General features: G+C 34.9%; 1 protein-coding gene across 5 annotated transcripts in view; it reads left to right on the forward strand.

Annotated features, from left to right (window-relative positions):
• The window catches only part of LOC149781580 (TELO2-interacting protein 1 homolog), an 87,226-nt gene that overhangs the window by 23,240 nt on the left and 38,358 nt on the right, over positions 1–25,628 (forward strand). For 4 of the 5 annotated variants that reach the window (XR_016414739.1, XR_016414740.1, XM_089935622.1 and 1 more), the window contains exons 9-18: positions 647–855; positions 4,868–4,924; positions 6,826–6,957; positions 9,095–9,220; positions 11,777–11,893; positions 17,876–17,948; positions 19,133–19,349; positions 20,406–20,542; positions 22,133–22,298; positions 22,774–22,881. Coding sequence is in view for 3 of the 5 variants with exons in the window: in XM_089935622.1 (XP_089791748.1) it covers positions 647–855; positions 4,868–4,924; positions 6,826–6,957; positions 9,095–9,220; positions 11,777–11,893; positions 17,876–17,948; positions 19,133–19,349; positions 20,406–20,542; positions 22,133–22,298; positions 22,774–22,881 (1,342 nt within the window). In the remaining 2 variants the exon portion in view is untranslated. The remainder of the gene's footprint in view (positions 1–646; positions 856–4,867; positions 4,925–6,825; positions 6,958–9,094; positions 9,221–11,776; positions 11,894–17,875; positions 17,949–19,132; positions 19,350–20,405; positions 20,543–22,132; positions 22,299–22,773; positions 22,882–25,628) is intronic. The other variant, XM_089935624.1, reaches the window with a different exon arrangement.

Consider the following 25,628-nt stretch of genomic DNA (forward strand, 5'->3'; position numbering starts at 1 on the left):
AGTTTATGCATCTGTGATCCCATTTTCATCAACTTTATGTGCAGGGCACACTGACCTTGCTATTGATTCTCAGACCTGGAGGTCAGAAATCAAGGTCATAAGCATTTCATTTTATGTTCCACATTATGAATCCACTTTCCTCAAATTTCCTGCACCCAGTTTTTGTCAACTTCTTAGGGACACTACACTTAAGAAAGGGCAGGTTTCTTTTGGATCACATTTGATAGATCAAAGTTCAGCTTACTTCATATTTCTTGGTTCATTTATTATTTCTTATCACAGACAAATTTATTATAAGCATCGTGCTGTTGAAATTGGCCAAATTGTCCTTCTACGTCTATTGAATGCTGTATGTAAATCTATCTCTGTTATAATTATTTTATAAGATCAAATCTACTGTTTTAAAAGGCAGTTGTTTAATAGAAGTCATCCCTCAATTTAAGCAAACTCCTATTGTATTTTTTTCTTTGGTGTTTTCCATTTAAATCTGCCTGGATTGTGGAGATGCCAGTTTTAGGGATGACACTTGCAGAAAACAATTAGCATGATACTAATTTTAAAAAAGGTTCATACTCCAGTCCACTGAGGTAAGCCTTACATTTGCTTGGAGGATTGTTAACATTTTTTGTATTTGGTTCTGTTTTAGGTCTCTCAAAGAAAGTGTTCCTCAGTTCCTTGAGATTCTGGTCAGCTTAATAGGGGACCAGTATACTAATGTTGCAGCTGAAAGTTGGAGAGCCCTGGAGCTCTTTAATCAGAGCCAGACAGGTGAACAGGAGCGCCATCTGGTGGAGATCCTAGAAGAAAACCTTCACAAATTAGCTACATCACTGCCAAGACAAATACGCACAGCTGGTAAATAAAGTTCAAATTTATAAACTGTATTTTAATTTCGTCATTAAAAATATTTAGTCTTAAAATTTGAATTGTTAAGGAAGAAACACTATTTTTTTATATACATATTGGAATAGACTGAGATTTCGTGCCATGAAAAGCTTGCTAAAGTAAACACAAATTTGACTGACCATGTATCACCCTTGCCAGTAGAGAGTGATGTTAAGTGTAACAGAGATTTGTTACTGAGAATAGCAAGCGATTTTTCTAGCATTGTTTACTTTTCGCTCACTATGTGAGCACTTTACTCATTTTCTCTGGCATTGGTGATGAAGACACATGGGTTTTCTAGTCCTATTTACCTAGCACCTTACTGTGACTCTGTTGGCAGGTTAAGACATTGTGAGCTCTGTGGTGTGAACCAACTACTGTACAGTACGCAGTGTGCCTGTATGAAAAACTAAGAAGTCTCATTTTACAAGCAGCTTATATTTTTTTTGTTTAATTTAATCCAAACTGATGAAGCAGTCGCTCATAACAAAAAATTTATGTAACACAGGTATATTATATCTGTACATATTCATGAAAGTAAGAATAAACAAGACCTATTTTGTTGGTATTGATTTGCAGTCATATTTTAATTAAAATCTCCATGTTTGTACCTTTTCATTATACTTTTTTTTTTCTCCATCATTTTATAAATCATATAGAAGTATGAAAGACTTAAATACACCTAAGGATTATTTTTTATATTATATATTATGCCTGTTTTAAAACCCTAATTATTCTGGCCGAATAAATATGTGTACTTCAGTACCTTTCAAGTTTTGTTTCTACAAAGATCATACATTTCTTTCTTTCCTTCATTTTGACATCAGTGATGATATTTATGTTGTTCTTAATTCTGAAGAATGTCACAAAAGTGCAAAAAGCATATCAGAATTTGTTTTGGTTCATATGCAGTCTTTCCTTAGTGATTATTGCTTTTTTCTCATCATGATTAACTTTTGATTTAAAGAAACAATTGAGGAGCAGTAACAATGTAAATTTAGTCTTCATGGAGTGCAGTTTCCAACATTAGTTAAGGAAAATACTAAATACATTTCAAATGAATATGTTTTTATTGGTACCAACAAAATGCATTGAATCAAAGAATATATCATGCAGCAACTATATCCATGCAGCAGCCAAATCATCTTTCTCTGGGAAATTACCTAATCACATTACATTAGGATGACTTTTGTGCTACCTCCAAATCCAGCCTTCTTTGACAGATGTTTTTCTGTCTATACACTCTATTTAGACAAAGGAAAGCAACTCTCACAGGTTAACTCCCCTTTCTACCTGCACCTCACTGTCTTAGAAATGAAAGCCATTCTCAATGCCTCCAACAACTGGGTAGAATGCTTGCACATACATATGGTCCTGATACTATTGGACACCTCATTAGTGGTCTCGTATCTCCTGAATCAGGAGGAACAAAATCACTGGATCTTAGTATCTTGGTAGGGCTTTACATTTGGTGGTATGCCGAATACCAGATAAATTTTGCAACATAAAGTTGATTCAACATTTAAGCCTACTCATTGTCCAGGAGAGGATATCTGCTTCACAAAGACTGGTCTCGCCATCCTTCCACATTCAGTCAAGTCTGTGCGTTACTGGGCTTATAGGTGATTGATCTTTAAGTGATAAGGTGGAACAACAAATTGTCCAACTTCATCTCTTCATATTTTCAGATATGAGCCATTGATGCTCTTTCAGCCATCTGGGAGGAATGTAGGCTTGCACCTTCTTTCCACCAGTCCTGATACCAAAGGTAGTTCAGAAAGCAATGGGCATGAACTGCAACATAATTGAAATCTCTTATGATGGGACAGGTCCTGGACCAATGATCTTGTCTCCCTGGAGACAGATATACCAAGGAAAGTCACAGTAATCTCATCCCTGTTCTAGCAGCAAATACCACCACTATTCCATCCCTGTCCGGAGAAACTCCTCCTTCATACCTAGTATTGTCATGGATATCCTGTGTGAAAAGGAGCTCAGCACTTCATTTGTGGAGATGATTGCAATGACTTGAAAGCCCTCCACTTGGAAGGCATGGAATTGAGGGTTGTTAACAACTAGTGTCGTGTCCAAGACATCATTCCACTCTCTGCCAACATTCCTCAACTGGCCAGCTTCTTTCTCTTTCATGACAAGAAGTTAGCCCCTGTTACCATAAAAGCATACCAGTCCATGGATCTTGGACACTTTTTGACACCATGGATGAGACAATATTGAACACATCAAGTTCTTTTATGACTTGATGTCCAATTTTGACCTGCCCAGACTATGCTCATTTGCAAAATTGAATCTCCCCCATGTGTTGACATTGCTTAACTCATTGAAATTTAAGTCTCTGTGATACATATCAATCAGTAAGTAATCATATAAGACTTACTTTCTGATAGGCTTTGACTTGGCATACATGTCCGGTGAGCTACATTCTCTCTTAGTGGACCCATACTACGTGCAGTTCCATGTCGATGGATCAGTTGTACTAATGACAGAGCCTAGTATAAATGCACAGTACTAGTCAGTCAATAAATATTTGCCCCCCACTCCTTGATTGATGTTTCGAAAGTGGCAAAGCCCCAGGACCCCATATGTGCTCTCGAAGAAAGATACCTAAAGTGTACAGAGAACATCTGCAATGGCCAGAACAAACTTTTTATGTCTTTCAAGTCTCGAAAGCAAGACATGACACATGAAGTGCTAACCTCCAGGTTAAATGGAGTTATAAAATCGGCATCCTCTGACCTTTGTCAGGAACATTTTTGGCACTTGAAATACGTGCAATTTCCACAAGCCTGGCATTCAAACATCTCCTATGAGACACAGTGGAGTCATTTTAATGACCTGACCAGACCACTTTCTCTAGCTGTTATTTGCAAGACACAGCCTCACAGAGGAGATAACTAAACCTCATTAGGCTAGTAAGGCCAGTGGTAAGTGCACAGACAGTCACTTTTGCTGAACTTTCCTGCGAAAGCTTTATGGAGGAGGCTGTAATCTAGTGTACAGTCCCATACAGATCTCCACATTTGTAGAGCTAAGATCTCCCATTGTGCTAACTAACATTAGGAAAATTTCATCCATTAGTAGAGCAGTCATGCTTGTCACAGGGATACTCAACATTTCCTCCAGTACTTACCTATTCTTCCTCTATAATGTGATCAGTTAATGCATATGCCAGAAATTCAGTAAGTTGTGTTTCTCATCCATTACTTACCTAATCACATTACAAATAATCGTGACTGCACCATTGGCCTAGTGGTTTAAGTATCCACCATGGAAGTGGGAGGTTGAGGATTTGAACCCTAGCTGAGTCATACCAGAGACTTATAAAAATGGTACTAGCAGCTGAATCACTTGGTCTCAGCATTAGGATGTTAGTGTTAGGATTGGTCAATCTGGTGTCAGGATAATGTTACTGGGTGGGACATGATGCTACATGTCTGCGGCATGATGCCCTAGTACTTGACATCACTATAAAATGTCACACTGCAGAAAAGGAGGGAGGAAGTGCTAGGATCAGCATATCTTTTTGGTCCATAGATGAGTGACTGGATTTCACATTGGGAAAAATGGTTTGCCCAACAGTACTGTTTCATTGCTATGGGCTCCTATGCAATGGATTTTTTCTGTCCCTGTGTATGATATCATATTTTCAGTATCTTCCAATACCACACCTACTTGTACAAGAATTATAGTGGGGAATAACTGGAATATATAACAGCATCAAAGACTTCCCATACTCTCTCTGGCATTCCTCTTCTTTGGTCATGCATCTATTTGAAGTTGTGGGGTTATGCTCTTTAATATCCTGTTATCTTGTCATGGTGGCATATCGTGTACTGATTAAAATACAGTTCATGTCTTTTGTAATAGTTATAATAAAGGCACTTCCAGGTACATTGGGAAAATAAGTAGCTGCACAGTTGGTATTAATTGGGTAAAGAATCATTGATACACTTTTCTATTTCAGAAGAAGAACAGAAACTGTCTATTCTGAAGCTTCTTGCAGGTTATTTGACTTTGCTAGGTAAGGAAGAACCATTAACGACTATATAAACATGACCTTGTGGCAAAATGTATTGGGATTTCAAATGGACAGGCATGCATGCACATACAGACACAGACATAGACACTCAGGCACAAAATTATATTCACAAAAGGCACAATTATGCAAAGAGAAATGGAAAGAAGGAAACAGATTAATGTATATATATATATATATATATATATATATATATATATATATATATATATATATATATATATAAATGTATGTTATATATAAATATACTAGTTCATATTTTATACAGTCTGTATGTTATCTGGTTATCAGCTTTTACAGGACCACTCCATGGCCATGGGGGTTAGAGTGTCCACCTCGTATGCGGGAGGTCGCAGGTTCGAACCTGGCTGACTTATCAAAGACTTATAAAAATGGAACTAGCTGCTGCCTCGCTTGTCGCTCAACATTAACATGTTAGTATTAGGACTGGGTGGCCTGGTGTAAGGATAGTGGGACTGGGTGGGACATGATGCTAAATGTCTGCGGCATGATGCCCCAATGCTAAAAATCTTTATAAACTGTCACACTACAGTCATCATAGCAATGTAAAAAGCTGCATTAGAATCCAATTCAGACACACACATACAGTCACAGATCTTTTACAGGTGAAGATAAATGTTGCGAAAATGTAAAATGTTATTTAAGGATCTCATTTTATTTCACTCCAGAGTAGAATTTTTTGTGCTGATAATTTTTCTCACCTTAATGTCATGCAGGTCACACTGATGTTTGTCCATACATAAATATTGCTGCAGTAAGACACAGCAGTCAAAATCTCCAGCCATTCTTCTCTCTGTTACTTTTCTGCAATCGGCATAGTCCCAGTTATGATCTTGAACACAGGTTCTTTTTCCATTAGGGCATTATGTGACAATGGCTCTGGATACTACACTGATATCAAATACAGGTCCTTCTTCTATCAGGGCATTATGTGGCAACGGCTCTAGGTCTACACTGATATCAAACACAGGTCCTTCTTCCATCTGGGCATTATGTGGCAACAGGTCTGCATTGTGTAAACGGCTTAAGTTAGTTTACTGCCTGTAAATGTTTACAAAATCAGTAACCATGTAAATGAACATGCACATGGCTGATGTGGGCACTAGCTGTCCTAATGAAATGATAAATTTCCACATCTTTGCTTTAGCGGTCTGTTTGGTAATAAATTTTTGTTGAGAGCTTTCCTTACAATGTGGATGATTTTCACATCAAATATGGCACTACTAGGAAAAAACAATGCTGATCAGAATTGGTTGTACTGCACTTTACACAACATTGTACATCAGATGATTCACTGACCTTGCTGACAAACAGGTCATTAAACTATTTGCCTTTGAAAAACTTTGTTAATAAGAGAATCTTTGATGAGAAAGAGATTACTGTTAGCCACTATAGTTTTTATATTCATTATAGATACTACAAAAACATCTGATGTGTCATTTCTAGGCAGTAGGTCTGGTTCCATTATCCATTTTTGTCATCAGGCACAAACACGTTGCAGTACAAATTTTTATTATGTTGATCCTAATGATGTCTAACCTAAATTGTCAGATCAATAAAAACATGTCTTAAAAAATTGAATCCTGTCATTATAGAAGGCATTTTGCGTACAGCAGATGAAAACAATCGTAAGTTGAGTGATGTACGGCATGCACATTTTCATTGGTAAAATAGAAATAGCTATCAGCTTAAGCCTTGTGAGGGGGAAAGATTGAGTTTCAAATCATTTTGAGTAGCTGGCAACATTTCAGTGGTATTTTGTGCATACGCTTGCCAGTTTTGGTAATGTTGCAGTACTAATATTGGTACTAACTTTGGTAAACTTGGTAATATGTACTATATGTTCTTTTCATGGTTTTTACAAGGATCTAAGGTGAAAAACCTGCTGTTGTCCCAGCCTCATATGAAGAGATTGTCCCTGGCACTGGTCCAGACCTTAGAGATGGACTGCTCTGATATCAAGATTGTGGAGGAGAGAACTTCAATTACTGGACATGGTATAAATATTCTTCCCATCAGTTTTATGGACACTTTATAATCATTTATCACTTCACAGTTACTGGACATGGTATCACTATTTATCACATCTCAATTACTAGACACGTTATATATATTTAAAATATCACAATTACTAGACATGGTATCAATATTTATCACATCACAATTACTAGACATAGTGTAGATATTTTATCACATCACAATTACTTTACATGGTATAGAAATTTTATCACAACTCAATTACTAGACATGGTATCAATATTTATTACATCTCAGTTACTAGACAGGTTTTAAATACTTATCACATCACAATTACTTGATATGGTATATATATTTATCACATCACAATTACTTGACATGGTATGGATATTTATCACATCACAATTACTTGACATGGTATGGATATTTATCACATCACAGTTAATAGACATTGTATGGATATTTATCACATCACATTTACTAGACATGATATCAGTATTTATCACATCACAATAACTAGGCATGGTACAGAAATTGTATCACATCACAGTTGTTATATATGATTGATATATATCACATCACATTTACTAGACATAGTTTAAACATTTATCTCATAGTTACTACTAGACATTGTATAGATATTTACCTCATCAAAGTTACTATACATGGTATGGCTATTTATCACATCACAATTACTAGACATGGCATGGATATTTATCACATCACAGTTACTAGACATTGTATGGATATTTATCACAGCACAATTAATAGACATTGTATGGATATTTATCACATCACAGTTACTAGACATGGTTTAAATATTTATTACATCACAATTACTAGACATGGTTTATATATCTATCACATAATTTCTTGACATGGTATGGATATTTATCATATCACAATTACTAGACATTGTATCAATATTTATCCCATCACAGTTACTAGACATGGTATGGATATTTATCACATCACAATTACTTGACATGGTATGGATATTTATCACGTCACAATTACTTGACATGGTATGGATATTTATCACATCACAGTTACTAGACATGGTATGGATATTTATCACATCACAGTTACTAGACATGGTATGGATATTTATCATATCACAGTTACTAGACATGGTATGGATATTTATCACATAATTTCTTGACATGGTATGGATATTTATCATATCACAGTTACTAGACATGGCATGGATATTTATCACATCACAATTACTTGACATGGTATGGATATTTATCACATCATTTCTTGACATGGTAAGGATATTTATCACATCACAATTACTAGACATGGTATGGATATTTATCACATCATTTCTTGACATGGTATGGATATTTATCATATCACAGTTACTAGACATGGTATGAATATTTATCACATCACAATTACTAGACATGGTATGGATATTTATCATATCACAGTTACTTGACATGGTATGGATATTTATCACGTCACAAATACTTGACATGGTATGAATATTTATCACATCACAATTACTAGACATGGTATGGATATTTATCACATCACAGTTACTTGACATGGTATGGATATTTATCACATCACAATTACTTGACATTGTATCAGTATTTATCACATCACAATTACTTGACATGGTATAGATATTTATCACATCACAATTACTTGACATGGTATGGATATTTATCACATCACAATTACTAGACATGGTATGGATATTTATCACATCACAGTTACTAGACATTGTATCATCATTTATTACATTACAATTACTAGACATTGTATCAATATTTATCATATCACAATTACACTTTTTAGCCTCCTAATGTAATTATAATTTAATGACAAGTTGGACCTAGCAACATTAGAAACATGAACTAATGCAAAGTTCGTTCAGATACTAAAATTGACCATGACAAATTCAGACTTTGAGCTCATTAGGCAGGCTTATCTTACATGGCTTGCACTTATAGGTAAGCAATGATAATAATTAGATAAAATATAATTTTTGTAAACCTGAATAAATTTTTTTGTAAAAGTAGGCAGTGAGAACATTACAAAAAATGAATGTTTCAGTTGACTGATATCTTGATTTGTTTCAGTAGCGAGAAATAGTTTTAGCTTTGCCCATTATACTGAAGTAACTTAATTTGTATTTCACTGTAGGTGCCAGTGCTGTTGACCCCAGAAATGATATAATTGTGGTACGGCCTAGAAAACACTTCAAACATTTCCATGATGAAAGAATATTCCAGAAATTGCAAACAATTTGCAGGCTTCTAGGCTATTATGGTAACTAAATGTGAACCTTAAAAAAACTTTTTCAGGTAATGATTCATGTCTGGTTCTGAGTCGGAATTGTGTCATGGTACTTTACATTTAAACTATACATGTAATATTCATTTATGGGGGTAATCTGTAGAGTTTTGCTTTAGCATCCTGATTTTTGTGTGTGCTGTCTTTTGATTTTAAATCTATCTTTATTCAATCCATTGGAGTTAATTAACTGCCTCTTAAATGTCCTTGACTGTAATATTCTGCAAAACAAGATAGAAAATAACACTGATCATCAATATCCTTATATAAGTAAGAATAGTTACTGATTATATGAACTGTATGTGGACTCTAAGAAAAACATAAGCATCTTTGATAGGGGAAAAATTCATTCTCTGTGAATTAGATATAAGTATTTGCATATGGAAATGTCAGCTTTTATATACATAGAATTTTGGAATAAATTTTGTAAATCATGCAAAAGATTCCTTATTATTGTAAACGGGTTGTTATGCTATAACCCTGTCATTGACAGCACAATCATCGTTGGCATGCATTAAAGCTAATAGTGTACACTTTTTCCTTTGCTGCCTCTTCTGCCAGTTTTTTGCATTAAATTTTCATGGAACATAGTTAAATGTTTTTCACATCAATTGTGAATCACCCCAGTCGGAATTATTTGTATGCATTAGATAGATCTTCATGGAACAGATTTTGGTGTTTTTCACATCATTCTGAACCACCCCAGCAAAACTTAATTCAAGTTGAACTACTCCTTGACACCAATGATTTTGTTATTACATATTAACCCAGTCATAGAAATTTCAACTTCTAGGAAATGCTTCATATTATGGGCATGGTATGTTCATGGAAATTGGTGTGCTTTCAACAATCACAAGAGAAATAGGTCACTGATTCTTATTATTTTGTGTTCATGAATGTTGACCAGTGTAAAAGTTTTTGATTTTATCTAGCTTACTGTGGGAGAAGCTTGAGATAGTGATCACTTTGTTGTCTCTGTGTGATTTGTTCATGTCTGTCCACACCCTAAATAAGGGTTATTGTTTATGTCTGTCCACACCCTAAATAAGGGTTATTGTTTGATAGGTTAAGCTAAATGTTGAAGTTATTTTATTTCCTAGTCAAATAAAGGGTGGGCTATACAAATAAATAAACAAAATTATGTCTACAGTTTTCCCACTTTGGGTATGCTGTCTTCTAGTCATATCTAATGAGCAGTTAGCCCACCTGTGTCTAACTAGTTCTCCCAGAAGTGCCTAATTAGAAGTTATCTTACTTGTGTCTACTAGCATTTCTCACAATTGTGTCTACTAGCATTTCTCCCACTTGTGTCTAAGTAGCAGTTCTCCCACTATATATCGGCTGTTATACTAACAGTTATTCCACCTTAGGTGTTCTGGCTGACTAGAAGTTTTCCCATTGCATTTATGCTGTGTTCATTGTACTTGGTCATGGTGTTCCCTGCATCATTCTAGACCATTCCAGATGAAAGTTGGTCTCAGTTTATTTTACATTAATTGTTTAGCTGTCTTGATAGTTGATCGCTGAGTACAAGTTTTATTCTTGGCAAATCTTCAGCTGTAGGCATGGTTCATATCTGGAACACCATGTGTTTATTGCATCATTCTAAACCACCAAACCAGTCTAAACCACCCAAGACAAAAGTACTTTTCTTACACTTAATTATTTTGTTCTTTATGGGTTATTCCTTGTGTCTCATCCTAACATATCTCTAGATGTAGATATGTTTATGGAATTTTGACTGACAGCATGTCCATTGCATCATTCTTAGCCATCCAAATGAAAATTGGTCACAGTGACCTATTTCTTACACTTATGTTATCCTCAGAGTGAAACATTTAGACATTTTTTTTTCAGACTCCAGCTGTGTTGATGAAACTTTTGAGGCTGTTCCTTGCATCTTTCTCAAGCATCCTGGTCAAAGTGATTTGCTCTTCTTTCAGGTTAACCTAGTGTAAAAGTTCATCCTGGCAAATCTCCATCTGTAAGAATAAATAACTGTTTGGACTTTAAAATGCATCTTGTATTATTGTCCTTCCCCGCAAGGAAAGTTGGGGGCCTTTGGAGGCCATCTAGTCAAAGGTGCTTGCCTTTCAAGATCACTCATATATCTCATCTCAATCTGTTCTTGTTTATGTCTTGGCTAGACCAGCATAGGTATGTGAAAACTTTTGCCAATAAATTTATGTGGGTCATTAGTTCTTCTTGGAGTATTCTTCATCTGTGGGATATACTTATTCCATGTATAGCCTGTTGTGCTGGAAAAAGGCATTAACTCCAAAATAACTAAACCAAGCCGGGGAATTAGGTCACGGTGACCTACTTTATACACTTATTAACTTTATTATGTGCAGGTTATCCCCCAGTGTCAGACAGATACCAATTTATAAGCAAGATTGTTGTATTTCTAATGAATTTCGCTTTTAGAAGATCTGTATTTGCAAATCCAAGTTTATTTCCTCACTAAATTGCTTTCATAGAACAGAAATTTCAGTCTTGTGAATTAATTTTTTTTTTTTTTTTTTTACTTAGGAGAAATCAACCTCTTGGTGGATCAATTTTTGGATATTTTTCATGAAAGCAAGGTATACAAGATGTCAGCCACACTGATTATCAATGAAATCATGCTTGGGACCACTGGCAAATACGGTAAGTAAAAGAAAAGTTTTGAATTCATCAGTTGATACTAATTCAATTAATAAATGGTGTGAGGGAAGGAATTGAATTGGGGAGGGTGTGGTCATTGTAGTCATATTCATAAACACATGGAGCGCTGTGGGAGGACCCTGATGTTTTAACATGAATTGCTGTGCTCATTTTAGCGCTACTGGTCACGAACCAAGAGACCTTATGAGATCGTCTGCTGTCTGTTATTAGCACAGGTTTGTTATTGCTACTTTCTTCTAAACTTATTGGAGGATTGCCATGAAAATTTATATATGCATACATTCTTTGGTCCAGTTGATCCTAAATCAAAATGGTTCTGGTTGGACATCTATTATGGCCACCACAATGGTGGCCAGTTTGGAAATCTTGCTGTTAATACTGATCCTGAGTGGATGATCAAATTAACATTCAATAAATGACCTTTTATGATGTCCAGTTGATCCTAAATGAAAATTGTGCTGATCGATTGTCCACTCTGGCATCATCTGAATTCTTGAAATTCTTTTTATTGTTAATCCTGCTAAATAAACAATAATATTGCCATGAGGTTTTCACCAGAAACTTTATCATGATGTCTAGTGGGTCTTAATGGGTGCTGCTTCCCACCCAGAATGGTCGCCACTGGAACCATCTTGAAAATATTGTTATTCATAGTCCTCTTGAATGGATTGTCTTTATCAACGTGGGGATTTTGCTAATCGATTTATTGTGAATGCAAGTTGGTCCTAAATTAAAATGGTGCTGCTCATACATTCAGTCTGGCTACCATGGAGGCCATCTTGAAAATATTGTTATCACTACTTCTGATGAAAGAATAATCATAGTAGCATGGGGATTTCATTGAAAGACTTCTTATAAGTTATGTTGGTCCTAAATATAAATGGTGCCAATGGGACTCCCAATATGATCATCATGACAGCCATCTTAAAATTCTTATTATCACTGCTCCTTCTGAATAGAAAGTTATATTAGCAAAGAGTTTTCACTATAAGACTTATTATGATGTCCAGTTGGTCCTAAATGAAATTGGTACCAGATCTGCCATCCATGATGGCCACAACAGCATCCATCTTTCAAAGTGTGCTATTGCTAAACAGGAAGTGACATCAGCATGGAGTTTTCACCAGAACACTTCTTATGTTGTCTAGTTGGTCATCAATAAAAACTGTTCACAGTGGCCATTTTGAATGTTTTATTACTGCTCCTCCCAGATGAGAAGTCAGGTCACCATTGGGTTTTTACCAGAAGATGCCTTAAGATAGTTGGTACTAAATGAAAATGGTGCCATCTGACATTCAATATGGCCACCATGGCAACCTTTTTATTTATATTGCTACTGGACATAAATGCATAGCTGCCAACCCTCACGATTATGGCGGGAATTTCACGAATGTTTTTCAGCGATTCATGGATTCACGCTGCATGCAAAAAAATCATGAATTCCCCAATTCTCAATTATTTTAAATCTTTAATAAAATAATCAATTTCCCGTTAAGCGCTAGTCGTGATATTGGCAGTTGCCGAAATGGTCCGGTACTGCTGGTCACAATATTAGTGGAACTATAGCTGATTGGTACAGTTGGCCCGGTAGCAAGCATTTTAGCATTATTTAATCTATATGTATAAAAGTAGTTTTACAAATGCTTTTGAGAGAAACTGGGGCCTAACCGGAATTTTGCTCCGTGCATGCGCCGCAAACACTGATTTGAATTACCATTCAGCATCACATCTTGAAAATGTTTTCACTAACAAGGAAAAAGAAATGTATTGCACAAAAAGTGACGTTTAATTTGGAACATACCAAAAATTGGCTGTGCATTCAGCCATCCAACACCAATATACATCTTGCTTTTTGCATGCAGTGTGCCACAAATTTTAGCATTGGGCATGGTGGCAGAGAAGATGTGAGGAAGCACATAGAGGTTGGGAATATTAAGAACTCGCAGCAGATTTCAGCTCTGGAATATTTTAAGCCATTGACGGAAGACCTGCATGCTACCAACAGTGAAGCATTGTTTGTGAGTTTTCTTGTTGAATACGATCTACCTTTATCAGCTGGAGACCATGCTAAACATTTGTTCCAACAAATATTCCCGGACTCGAAGATTGCTTCACGAATTTATGTCAAAATTCACTAATTTTTATCCCTATTTTAACTAATTGCAAGCCTGGAGGGTTGGCAGTTATGTAAATGGAAGAGTTGTGTTGAAAATTGATTATGATATCTAGTTCATCATGAATGAAAATTGGACCTCAGTTATGTCTTAAAGAATGAACATATTGAAAATCATGTCTTCTTTCTTTTTATGGTGTCCAGTTTGTGCTAAATAAAAATCATGGTGCTGATCTTATATCCAATATGGCTGTCAGAGTGGCTAAGTTTAAAATCTTATTGCACAAGAATATTAGAGATGGCTTCAACACTCAGCATTTAACATGAAAAAATGGTCTTATCTTCAGTTCCTGGAAAATTTTGTTTGCCTATAGAGCATTAGTCTTGGTATGCATGATGGTATATTGAAAATTCATTTTTTTTTGCCAGACTTACATACATATCAAGTTGCATATTTAGAAAAGTGATTTATGACAGTATATGGTAAATATGTTTTCAAAAACTTCATTACCAGAACGCATTAATAGACATTAACACTGTCTTGATAAATAATATTGGCATGAAGAGAAGGTGTGTGTATGTGTGTGTGTACATATAGGGTTTATCTGTATATCTGCACAATCTCAGCTATGTGATACCAAACAGAAACTAGTTACCAAAGATGGGAAAGTCAGACATCTTTCCTGAATCCACATGAAGATTTAGCCATTTCATCAAAAAGTCAATATCCAACACGAGTCAAAAGTTTAAAGGTAAAGATGCTAGCTCAAGAAATAAAGACATACAAAGCAAAGACAAAAAGGGTAAAGTCTTCAAAAACAAAGTCAGAAAAAGTCAGAATATTTCTGTATAAGCCTCAGTCTTTAAAATGTCCAAAACCTTCCAAGTTGGAATACCATCACCGGATGCATTCCAGTACATGAGGGGCACATCAGGCCTTTTCTCCATCAGATTCATTGCCTGATCACATTGATGTTTGGAAATAAACTCCACTGCCTCTCAGATCCAGTTATTCTGAAAAGATTGTAAAGAACAATTGTCTTTCCTATCTCTTATTTACATGCATGCCAGCCATTACGTTTTTGGTGTAATTACATCTTACACTTGAACGTATATAGATTACGCTTTTACGCTATATCCCTCTCCAAAAAAAACCATTAAGTTGTTTCCTAATTTTTATTAACATCCCATTAACCCAACAATCATATTCTAGAAAAGACGGCTTCTATGTAACTATGACATAAGAGTACATTTGTCTGTAGACTTACATGAACTTTCCTAACAACATTTATATGTTCTATTTATAGCAGCTGTCATGTTTCCAAAAAACATGCTGGTTTCTATTTCAAACCCTCGACCTCGGATTTATTGGTTTGATTCATCTTTGTAAGAGAATGAATCTATAGTGCATTACAGGTTATGTCTAATGACTTTTGTACAAGAGTACAATAGACCTGCATGTACTTTCCTCACACTATCATTATATTGTATTCATACAAGTTGTATGGCTTGGTTCGGAGAAAACAGTACAAAAATGGAAAATGTTCCCTTCACTATTTTTTTCAAATGTATCCAGAACCAAAAATTCATATCGTGACATAAGGAAAGTAATCAGATTATCTCTATTGTCGATACATGTCTCCCATTGTCAAGTTTCCATTACTGAAAGAAGTGTTGACTAAAGTACATGTAACAATAGGATTAATATTATATCGTTGTCTATAAAAGCTGACATTTACAGGAAATGGGCTCAGCAATATTATGATGAGAGTTTTGGGCTTCACACATCTGTCGAGTTCTCTTTGATGATTACAACCTGATGTATAACAGGGTCAGCATAGGCTAAAAATAGAACTTGTGCATTAACACACACAGAGAAATTAACCTTGAACAAAATAGGGTACTAGACAAAGACCGAAAAATCACGTGACATCACAATTATCGCTTCCTTTATGAACAAGTCATTTCGTCCTCTCGAATTGTTTTTTTACTGCATAATTAAATTGCATACAATTAGCAACAACTGAATAAATCATTACCAAACATTAACGTGTTATCACTTAAACAGAGACATTATTTTAGAAGAAAGTTGGTTATTCTACTCAACGACATTGGGTGAGGTGGGAGGGGGGACTTGCTGAACAGTTTTATGTAGAAAGGACTTGAATAGAACAATTTCATGTTGAAAAGACTCAAGTAAACAGTGTCGTAACTGATAAGGAGATTACTCAGCAGCAGTGGGAAAATGGAAAGAGAATTATGTATGTACCAAGATTTAAATGATGTTTTTTTAAAATGGTTTTGCAGTGTGCATGACTATAATACCTGCTTGCATATCACGCTTACATCAAGAATAGAACTATTACTGTATATTCAGTTGAAATATGTCTTTTATTATAGCAAGAAGAACCTTTTAATAATTAATCTTACTTTTAAAAGAAGATAATAAATGTTTTGAAGTATGTAGTTTCATACTATGTACATTACATATTCTCAATTTTTTTTTAGCCCCCTCTGGAAAGGCCACTCATCTTATAAGGCCACCTTCCCAGTGCAGAAGGGGTGGCTGAATAAGAGGGGGACCACTGTACATGAATGACATAGTACAGCATTCCATTCTAGGGCAGCATCACGCCCATTGCAGGCTGTGTGGAAAGAATTTTAATATTGGTCATTGTGATAAAGTTGATGTGGAAAAACACTTGAAAACAAAGAAACACATCAAATTAGCTTCTCTTACTAATTCCAATACTAAGGCAAATTGTTTTTTAATTATATGCTCCAGAAATTGCCCTATGGAGATGAAATGCTTTTAAATGCTTCAATTGCTGATGTAAATGAGAGGCAGTCAGAAAGCTTTAAAAGTGTAAGATTCTTTGTCAATAGATTTCCATTTCTATTGCCACCCATGTCTACCTTGAATCATCTGGAAGGAGAATTCCTGATGCATCAATTTGCCATTCTACCTGACAATGCATTTCATGCAGACGGAGTTGATGTGCAGTGAGACTTTATTTCCCAGCTAAAAGACCCAATCACTGGAAGATATAAATTTCCTCTTCCTTGTCAGGTTATGAAAGAAATATTGGTTCTTTACCATTCTAATGCTGTCTGTGAGAGAATGTTCAGTATTGTTAACAAAAATAAAACTGAATTTAGATCCAGGCTGAGTAACCCAGTAATTAATGCCCTTACGGTGTGCAGAACATGTATGGCTTTTGCTGGTTTAAAGTGTTTTGAACTTAATGATGACAGTCTGTTGTTTTCTAAAGCTCAAAGTGCTATGTATGAAAACCTGAAGACATAAATGATGTTAAAAGAATAGAGGGGTAAATAAATCATATACATATGTTCATTGAAGTTTTAGCTTGTTATATGTGGGTTCTTTCTCCTCTCTGATTATTCTTTGTGTCCACTTGGATTACACTTTTTCCGCACCAGGGGTTGACATGTATGTCTATTTATCATACAGACAAAAGAAAGAAGAAAATCTCTTCCATGTTACTTTGATTTGTCACCAATGGGGCCACTCATATACTGGATGTTATTCAGATTAAGGTATCACTGTGATAACAACCAGCATCACACAATGTTAACACTTGACATTCATGAGAATCATTTTCAATTAGGATTAAACATTGGTACCTTATTATTAATTAGGGTTGTTTGAAGGCATCAGATTCCCAAAAGCCTGACAAACCTTGGAGTAACTCATCCTGCCCCCCCCCCAATATATTAAATATTGTTTTAGATTTGGATTCCATTTGTTTCTAGTTAATTAGGACAAGAATTTTGGCATTGCAGAACCTAATTCATTTCAGCTTATCAATGAATATTTTTCTTGATACTAGTAGATGAAAATCTTGCCAAGGAAGGAAGACACTGGAAAAAGCACTGCATTGACGAGCTAGATACTGTGATCAGGTGAGTACAAGACTATTCTATAGTATTACAGCATGGTATAGTTTTCACCCAACCAAATTTATTCATGTTGACACACATATAACAATGCTCTGGATATTTACATTTAAATAGATGCCTCCAACATGGCCTATGATGAAATTTTTTATTTTACTCCTTTGCATCTTGAGCAATTTTACCTTTGATTTAGATCCTGCTTTTGATGTGATGTTGCACTGTAATACTTAACTGTAAGTATGAAATATTTGTATGTAAAATGAGGGGAATACAGAGTTATAACTGACTGGCAACAGTATGCTTAACCTGTTTCTTGTCAGACCCCCCCCAAAAAAAATTATGCGGCTGAAACATTTATTATTCATTAGACATACTATGCCAAGCATACACACGTATGCCCACATATAAAAATGGTTGAAATAACACTCAATACGTATGTTCAATAGACACTTTATTGTGCATATAAAATAATCTTTGGCATAACAGGGGCAAGTCCTGTCACAGCACACTGAATTAACGGCTCAAACAACTGGCATAATGTTTGATCACATGCTCCAACTCAGTCATCTGATTGGTTCAACATGACAACATATCTAAATTTAGTTACTAGCTTATTAACATATACTGGCTGCTGTTGTTGTTGTTGTCGTAAGGTTTAACGCCATTTTTCAGCACACAATAGGCTATACATGGCGGCCAGTAATAATGGTGGAGGAAGATCCCGGGAAAACCCCGGAAAGAACCACCTACCCATGAGAAGCTACTGGCAAGCTTTCTCACATACCCACGTTGGCTGAATCCAAGACTTGAACCGGGGCAGACAGGTGAGATGGCAGTGATCCATAACAGAGAGCGCTTTAGACCTCTCGGCCACTCGGGGTCCCTATACTGGCTGCAATGACACCATGTCTGGCAGAGCAACCATAGTAGACAAAGAGGGGCCCAACAAGGGACCAGAGAAGGATACACTGTGTGTTACTCAAACTATATTTAATCAATTAAATTACAATATAATTATCAAAATATCGCTTTTTCATGCTGAGATTGAGATTAAAATTTTCATCATGTTCACATCAAGTCTAAGTTTTCCTTACAATTTGGACTGTTTACATGCAGATGGAGTGACTTCTTGATATTCAGGATTGCTGTAAACAGCTTTACTTTTTTATATCTTATTTTGTGATGTTCAGAATGCTGATTGAGGAGTACCTGTCACCTTCCAACTTTGATCTAATGACCCATCACTCGTATGAGCTTAACACATATCAGGGACTGGAGAAAAGATTGAACGAGTTGAGGATCACAAAACTGCATGCTATTACCAGCAACACTGATAGCATCAGCAGCTACAGTTCTAACACTGTCCAGATATGTCTCTATCTGGAAGGGATTGGAAACTTTTCTCAGGTGAATATATTGTTTAGGTATTTTACATGATTATATGATTTGGTGGTTTTATTTTTTATGAAAACGATTTTAATTTTGGCTTGTTGTATCTTAACCATTGTAAATTTTAAGCAAGGTGGTTTTATATGAAGCATGTAGTGTTAAAGGTGATACATTTTAATGGGGTTTATATGAAGCATGTAGTCTTAAAGGTGATACATTTTAATGGGGTTTTATATGAAGCATGTAGTGTTAAAGGTGATACATTTTAATGGGGTTGTACATTAAACATGTAGTGTTAAAGATGATACATTTTAATGGGGTTGTACATTAAGCATGTAGTGTTAAAGATGAGACATTTTAATGGGGTTTATATGAAGCATGTAGTCTTAAAGGTGATGCATTTTAATGGGGTTTTATATGAAGCATGTAGTGTTAAAGGTGATACATTTTAATGGGGTTTTATATGAAGCATGTAGTGTTAAAGGTGATACATTTTAATGGGGTTGTACATTAAACGTGTAGTGTTAAAGATGATACATTTTAATGGGGTTGTACATTAAAGATGTAGTGTTAATAATACATTTTAATGGGGTTTTATATGAAGCATGTAGTAATAAAGATGATACATTTTAATGGGGTTGTACATTAAATGTGTAGTGTTAAAGATGATACATTTTAATGGGGTTGTACATTAAATGTGTAGTGTTAAAGATGATACATTTTAATGGGGTTGTACATTAAATATGTATTAAAGGTGATACATTTTAATAGGGTTTTATATGAGGCACTGAGGGGAAAATAACTTGGTATATACATTTTGTGGCATAGTAATGAAACTAATGGAATGATTATCACCTATTACAGTTGATACTGGAAAAAAAGCTGTATTGTTTTTGTCAAGCATTATTTTTCAAGCTAATAATATTGCCTATGATGCAGATAATTCTGGTCATTTGTTTTCATAAAAACATATTGGAATAAACAACTTTGAAATTCATTACAAAGTTCTGATAAGCATCACTTTGGATTTATATTTGACTTTCAGAGTATAGTATATTCTTGGGTCATCTTTAGGTTCTTGGAAAAGACTTTGAGCCAATCCTGATTCAGGTGCTGTATCCACTCTTGGAGAAGCTCGGTGATGAGTCTTCCTACATCAGCAGCACGGCTTACCTTGCACTGTTAGATGTAACCAAGGCCTGTTGTCTTAGGTATAGTAGGGCTTTAGTAATAGTCATTTGACATTCTGTATCATCTTTATTTTCCATCTCTTGCATTATTTGCCAGCACAAAGGCAGAGTGAAGCTCATTCCATATAAATCTTGTTAAAGTTCAAATTTATATAAAATATTTTGACATAAGTTTCTGTGACGACTCCACTGGCCTAATGGTTAGAGTGTCCACCTCAGATGCAGGAGGCTGTGGGTTGCAATCCCAGGCAAGTCATTCAAAAGACTTATAAAAATGCCTCAATTGCTGCTCAGCATTAGGAGGTAAGTGTTTGGACTGGTCAGCTTGGTTTCAGGATAATGTGACTGGGTAGGACATGATGCTAAGATGTCTGACATGATGCCCCAGTGCTAGACGTCAGTATAATATATCACACTTCAAAACTTGATTGCAATATGACTGAAAAATTGTTATAGCTAATTTTAAAATCCAAAACGAACACACACACTCTAATTTTGTACAAGTTTTAACTAAGTACTGTTTTTATTAATTAAAATTCAGTTATCAATCATCCTTTACTAACTACCTTTAACATTTGAAAATTAAGCTGTTAATTCTGCTCATTTAGAATGTAGTACATATCCTAAAATGGGTAATATTACCAAATTTTCATTTGCATATGAAATGCATTCAGAAACCATTTTGTTAACATTCCATTCACATTTGCATTTATAGTATCATCTCACTGTTTGATTGCAGTCTCAGAAGTACAGTCAGGTTTTCTTTGTATTGCTTCCAATCATTGTGTCCTTTCCTTTTTATTTATTTTAAATGAAGCAGAAATGTATTTACCCAAATTTGTGTTCTAGTGCTCAAGGGAGAGAACTATTGCTGTTGTATCATTAAATGTGGGCTTTAATAAAATTATAGGTTCAAAAGATGACACTGAATTTGTGATAATTAAAAATATAACTGCAGTGGCACTAAATTTAAAAATATATTTCTTGAGTCTTTGACAGCATATGTTATTAATATAATTTAATTCAAATTATAATTGAACAGATACACTTACTGGTGATAATGTTACTGCATCATTGACAGTTTTCTAACAAGATAAGTAATATTGCTTGAAATGAATCAGTGTAAAGTATCTGATTTCAGATTATCATGCCAAACGTTTTTAGATTGTAAGTTTAGTTGCACCCTGAAAATAATCAATTTTCAAGTCATTTCATGAAATGAATTCATATTTTATTCCATTGTTATTTATCATCAGTCTTATGCATTTCCATTTGTGCTGAGCATTTTCTTCAGAATCTATTAATCATATCTGTAGTGTTCATTCAGTATTCACGTTGATACCATTTTGATTTCCATTGTTTTCACTGGTAAACGTTCTGGTTCTTTTCAGCATTTGTCTAAACTTTTGTTTCTTGTCAAACTAGAATTATGTTCATGAAATCAAATAATGTTTGTTTTCCAGATTGTATCTTGTTGTATCATGTTCAGTTCAGTTCAATTTTGCATTCATTTCCAACCATAAGATAAGCTAAGATTTTCTATTTCCAGTTTTTATGATGTCTATTGCATTTGGTATCAGACCTAGATAATAAATTAACCATATCTTGCAGGAGTCTGGATGAGTTGATCGAACACAATGTAGATTACCTGATGAACTCTATTTCCCTGAAGCTGAGGTGTTTTAATAGCGACAGGAGGAGTCCTTCAGTTCTGAAGGTTATCCTGCAGTATTGTACCTCCGATGTCCTGCCCCTGGTTGAAGATACTATTATGGAGGTACAAGACTTTTTTCTCTTAGGCTTTAAAAAAAACCTTTTATTTGAAATGTGCTTTTTCTACTCCTAAACCATCATACACACAGATACGTGAAACTCTGAAGCATGGTTGAGCATGTTCATAGATTTGTATATAAATATCAGAATTTGATCTAGCATTGATGGAAGAAGTGGATTGAGCTATTGAGACATGCGAAAAAGTTGTGGCTTTCTTTAATATGTTCGGTCTTTTTATGTGAAGTACATGTAACTTCCTTCAAGTATTGTTCTGCTTTATGTTTGGCAGGGTGTGTCATATGACAAACTTAAGAATGAAATAGAAGTCTGATTTTAACAGCATATGTTACTAGTAAATCTATGTTGGCAGAATGGAATTGACTCAATTCTTGCATTTATCCATCAACTCTTACACTTATTTAAAAACATCAGAGCTCATATTACTAATCTCAATTTTTATTTTTTTGTTTTTATTCAAGATATTATCAGTTCTTGATGATCACCATGCAGAGGAAGCAGCATTGTTCATGGGAGTTTTAAATGAGTTAGCTAAAGCTGTCTATAGATGGTTTCCTCCAACCAAAAAGGTTTGTTAGTAATATTCCTTCCAAATCCAGCCCTCCTGAAAAGATAAAAGATTTCATCTCTTCTCTCTGTATTTAAGATAAAGACCAAGGGAAGAAACTCTCACCCATTACCACCCCTTGACCACCAAAAGCTGATGCAGTTTTAAGCTTTTGGGCAGGGGCCAGTTTTTATGTACAAGTTTAATGCTGCAATGTACTTCATGCAGACTGAGTTGATTTTTTTCATCTTATTTCCCAGCTTAAAGACCCAGTAACTGGAAGATATAAATTTCCTCTTCTCTGTCAGGTTATGCAATTAATATTCATTCTTTACCATTCTAATGCTGACTGTGAGAGATTGTTCAGTATTGTTAACAAAAGTAAAACTGAATTCAGATCCAGGCTCTGTAACCCAGCACTTAGTGCTCTACTGGTAGTCTCAGCTGGTACAAAGTGTTTTGAAATGCAATATGAGAGTCTGTGACTCTTTAAACCGCAAAGTATTATATACAAAAACTTGAAGCAGTAACTGATGTTAAAAGTCCAGAGGAATAAATAAATCATTTTGTCCATATGCTCATTTTTATCATGTTATATGTGGATTACTCTTTTTCTGCTTGAATTACTTTTTTTGTCCACTGGATTACACTTTTTCCTTGCCAGGGGTTGGCATGTATGTATCTTGTACAAAGGAAAACATTTTCTGAGCAAAAAGCACTGCATTATTTACATTGTGAGTTATGACTGACTGCATTTCTTGAAAGATTTCAAATTGTTTGCAACCTATAATGCTTTTGGTCTTTGTTTACCACCATAGCATCAGGACAGAATAAAAATTCTTTTACAGTGTTTCATGAATAACAAGAAGAGATTGGAAGTTAAAAATTTTAGGAGTGAATGACAGAAATGCTATTTTAGTTGTCAGTGACAGAAGTGAAAAGTTTCTATAAACTCTTTTGGCAAACATAAAGAAATCAAACATTTAAGTAAATAATGTGCTTTAGAAGTACTTTTAGACTAATATAAAGCGGGGCCCCGAGTGGTCTAAAGTGCTCACCGTTCCGGATCACTGCCATCTCACCTCTGTCTGCGTGGGTTCGAGTCCAAGGCTCAGCTAGCATGGGTACATAGGAAAGCCTGTCAGTAGCTTCTTGTGGGTCGGTGGTTCTTCCCTGGGTTTTCCAGGGTTCTTCCTCCACCAGTTATATTGGCCGCCATGTATAGCTATCTTGTGCTGAAAAATGGCATTAAACCTTAGAACAACAACAACAATGGATATAAAACAAGCAGTTCCTAACCTTTCATTATCATTTTGGATATGCTAATAGCAGCATCATTGTTGTGTGGGTGTGTGTTTGGTGGGGTAATCTCATCAACAATCTAGCTAATCTGGAGAGATCAAAGTTTAATAAATTAACATTAGACCTTGCTGTAATATTGATGTGCTGATGTATGGGACCCTCTTAAACTTACAAAATGACATATCAAATAAATTCAGTGATATATAGCCACTGAAGTTGACCATACATGTACAATTACTCAATACAATTTAACATAAATTTCTTCTCAGACACCAATTCACTTACAACTGAATTAAATGATTTCTGGAGGTTACAAAATCATAGTAAATAATAAGGTATAGAACAAATATTTACAGCGGATAATTCAGTTCAAGGTAAAAAGCATTTCATCTGCTTGGCATTTAATAAGCACGTACCATAAAACAACTCCTGCAAAAGCTAAATCGGTCACTCTCTTGTGCACTTAGATCAGAATGAGTATCTGGATGCGATTCAAGCTATTGTTTCTTTCAGCGTGACTGACCCATTAATCCTATTCTTTTACCATGCAAACTGAGACTTGCAAAAAGAAAATAAACAAATGATATTGATGTACTTTTAACATTCAGTGAAAACATAAGAATTTCAGAGGAGAAACTGTATGTGTATTGTCAAATGCATGAAACTTCCACTAAATTTTAAGCTTTTCCCCATTTGTTAACTTAACCTAGAAATTTCAAGATATATACATAACACTGAAACACAGTTAGCTATTCGTTTCTTGTTTTCTCATTCATTAGTTCATTGTTTCAGAATTAACTATGATATCAAAGTGTGCTAAATTTAATATTCGAAAAACATTTGTAACCAATTTTGAATAGGCCAAAAGACCTCACCTGTTTCTTAAATCGAACCCCTCATAGGTTTTTAATTTTCTTTTTAGCATGTATAGTGTTATGACTCCATAGTTTTCAAATAAGTAACAAGAAAAGCAAAAACCAAAAAGATTCATATAATTGAAAGTATGATTTGTTTCCCTCAAGTAATAAGTGAAAAATTAAAAATAACCTGTAGTATGGTTAATCAAATCCTAAATAGTTCTGTGAAGTCCTAAATGTTCTATCAATTCCAGAATTATCAAGTAATCTGAATGAGTTCCATTAGTATTCTGAATAATGTTCTGTACTGTACTAAAATATGAACAGTACAGAAGAATCACTATGATGTAATCCCAGATTGTCTTTAAATGAATTGACAGTGATTTGGTGACTGCTGTTATGTATCCAGATGTCTTTAAATGAATGTTAACGCACTGTAAATCCAATTAAATAATGAAATAAAAGAATCTCCTCAAAATAACTGAACATCTTTCATTACTGTTAGTACTACTAAGAATGCCTAAAAGATTTAGTATTTGAGAGCGGTTTGATACATTGAACATCGAACCAGTAAACATGGTTGGCTGCTTGTCACTAGCTAATCAGAAAA

This window comes from Sinohyriopsis cumingii, chromosome 15 (assembly GCF_028554795.1).
Source record: "Sinohyriopsis cumingii isolate HCF-2022 chromosome 15, ASM2855479v2, whole genome shotgun sequence".
In the NCBI taxonomy this organism is placed as follows: domain Eukaryota; kingdom Metazoa; phylum Mollusca; class Bivalvia; order Unionida; family Unionidae; genus Sinohyriopsis; species Sinohyriopsis cumingii.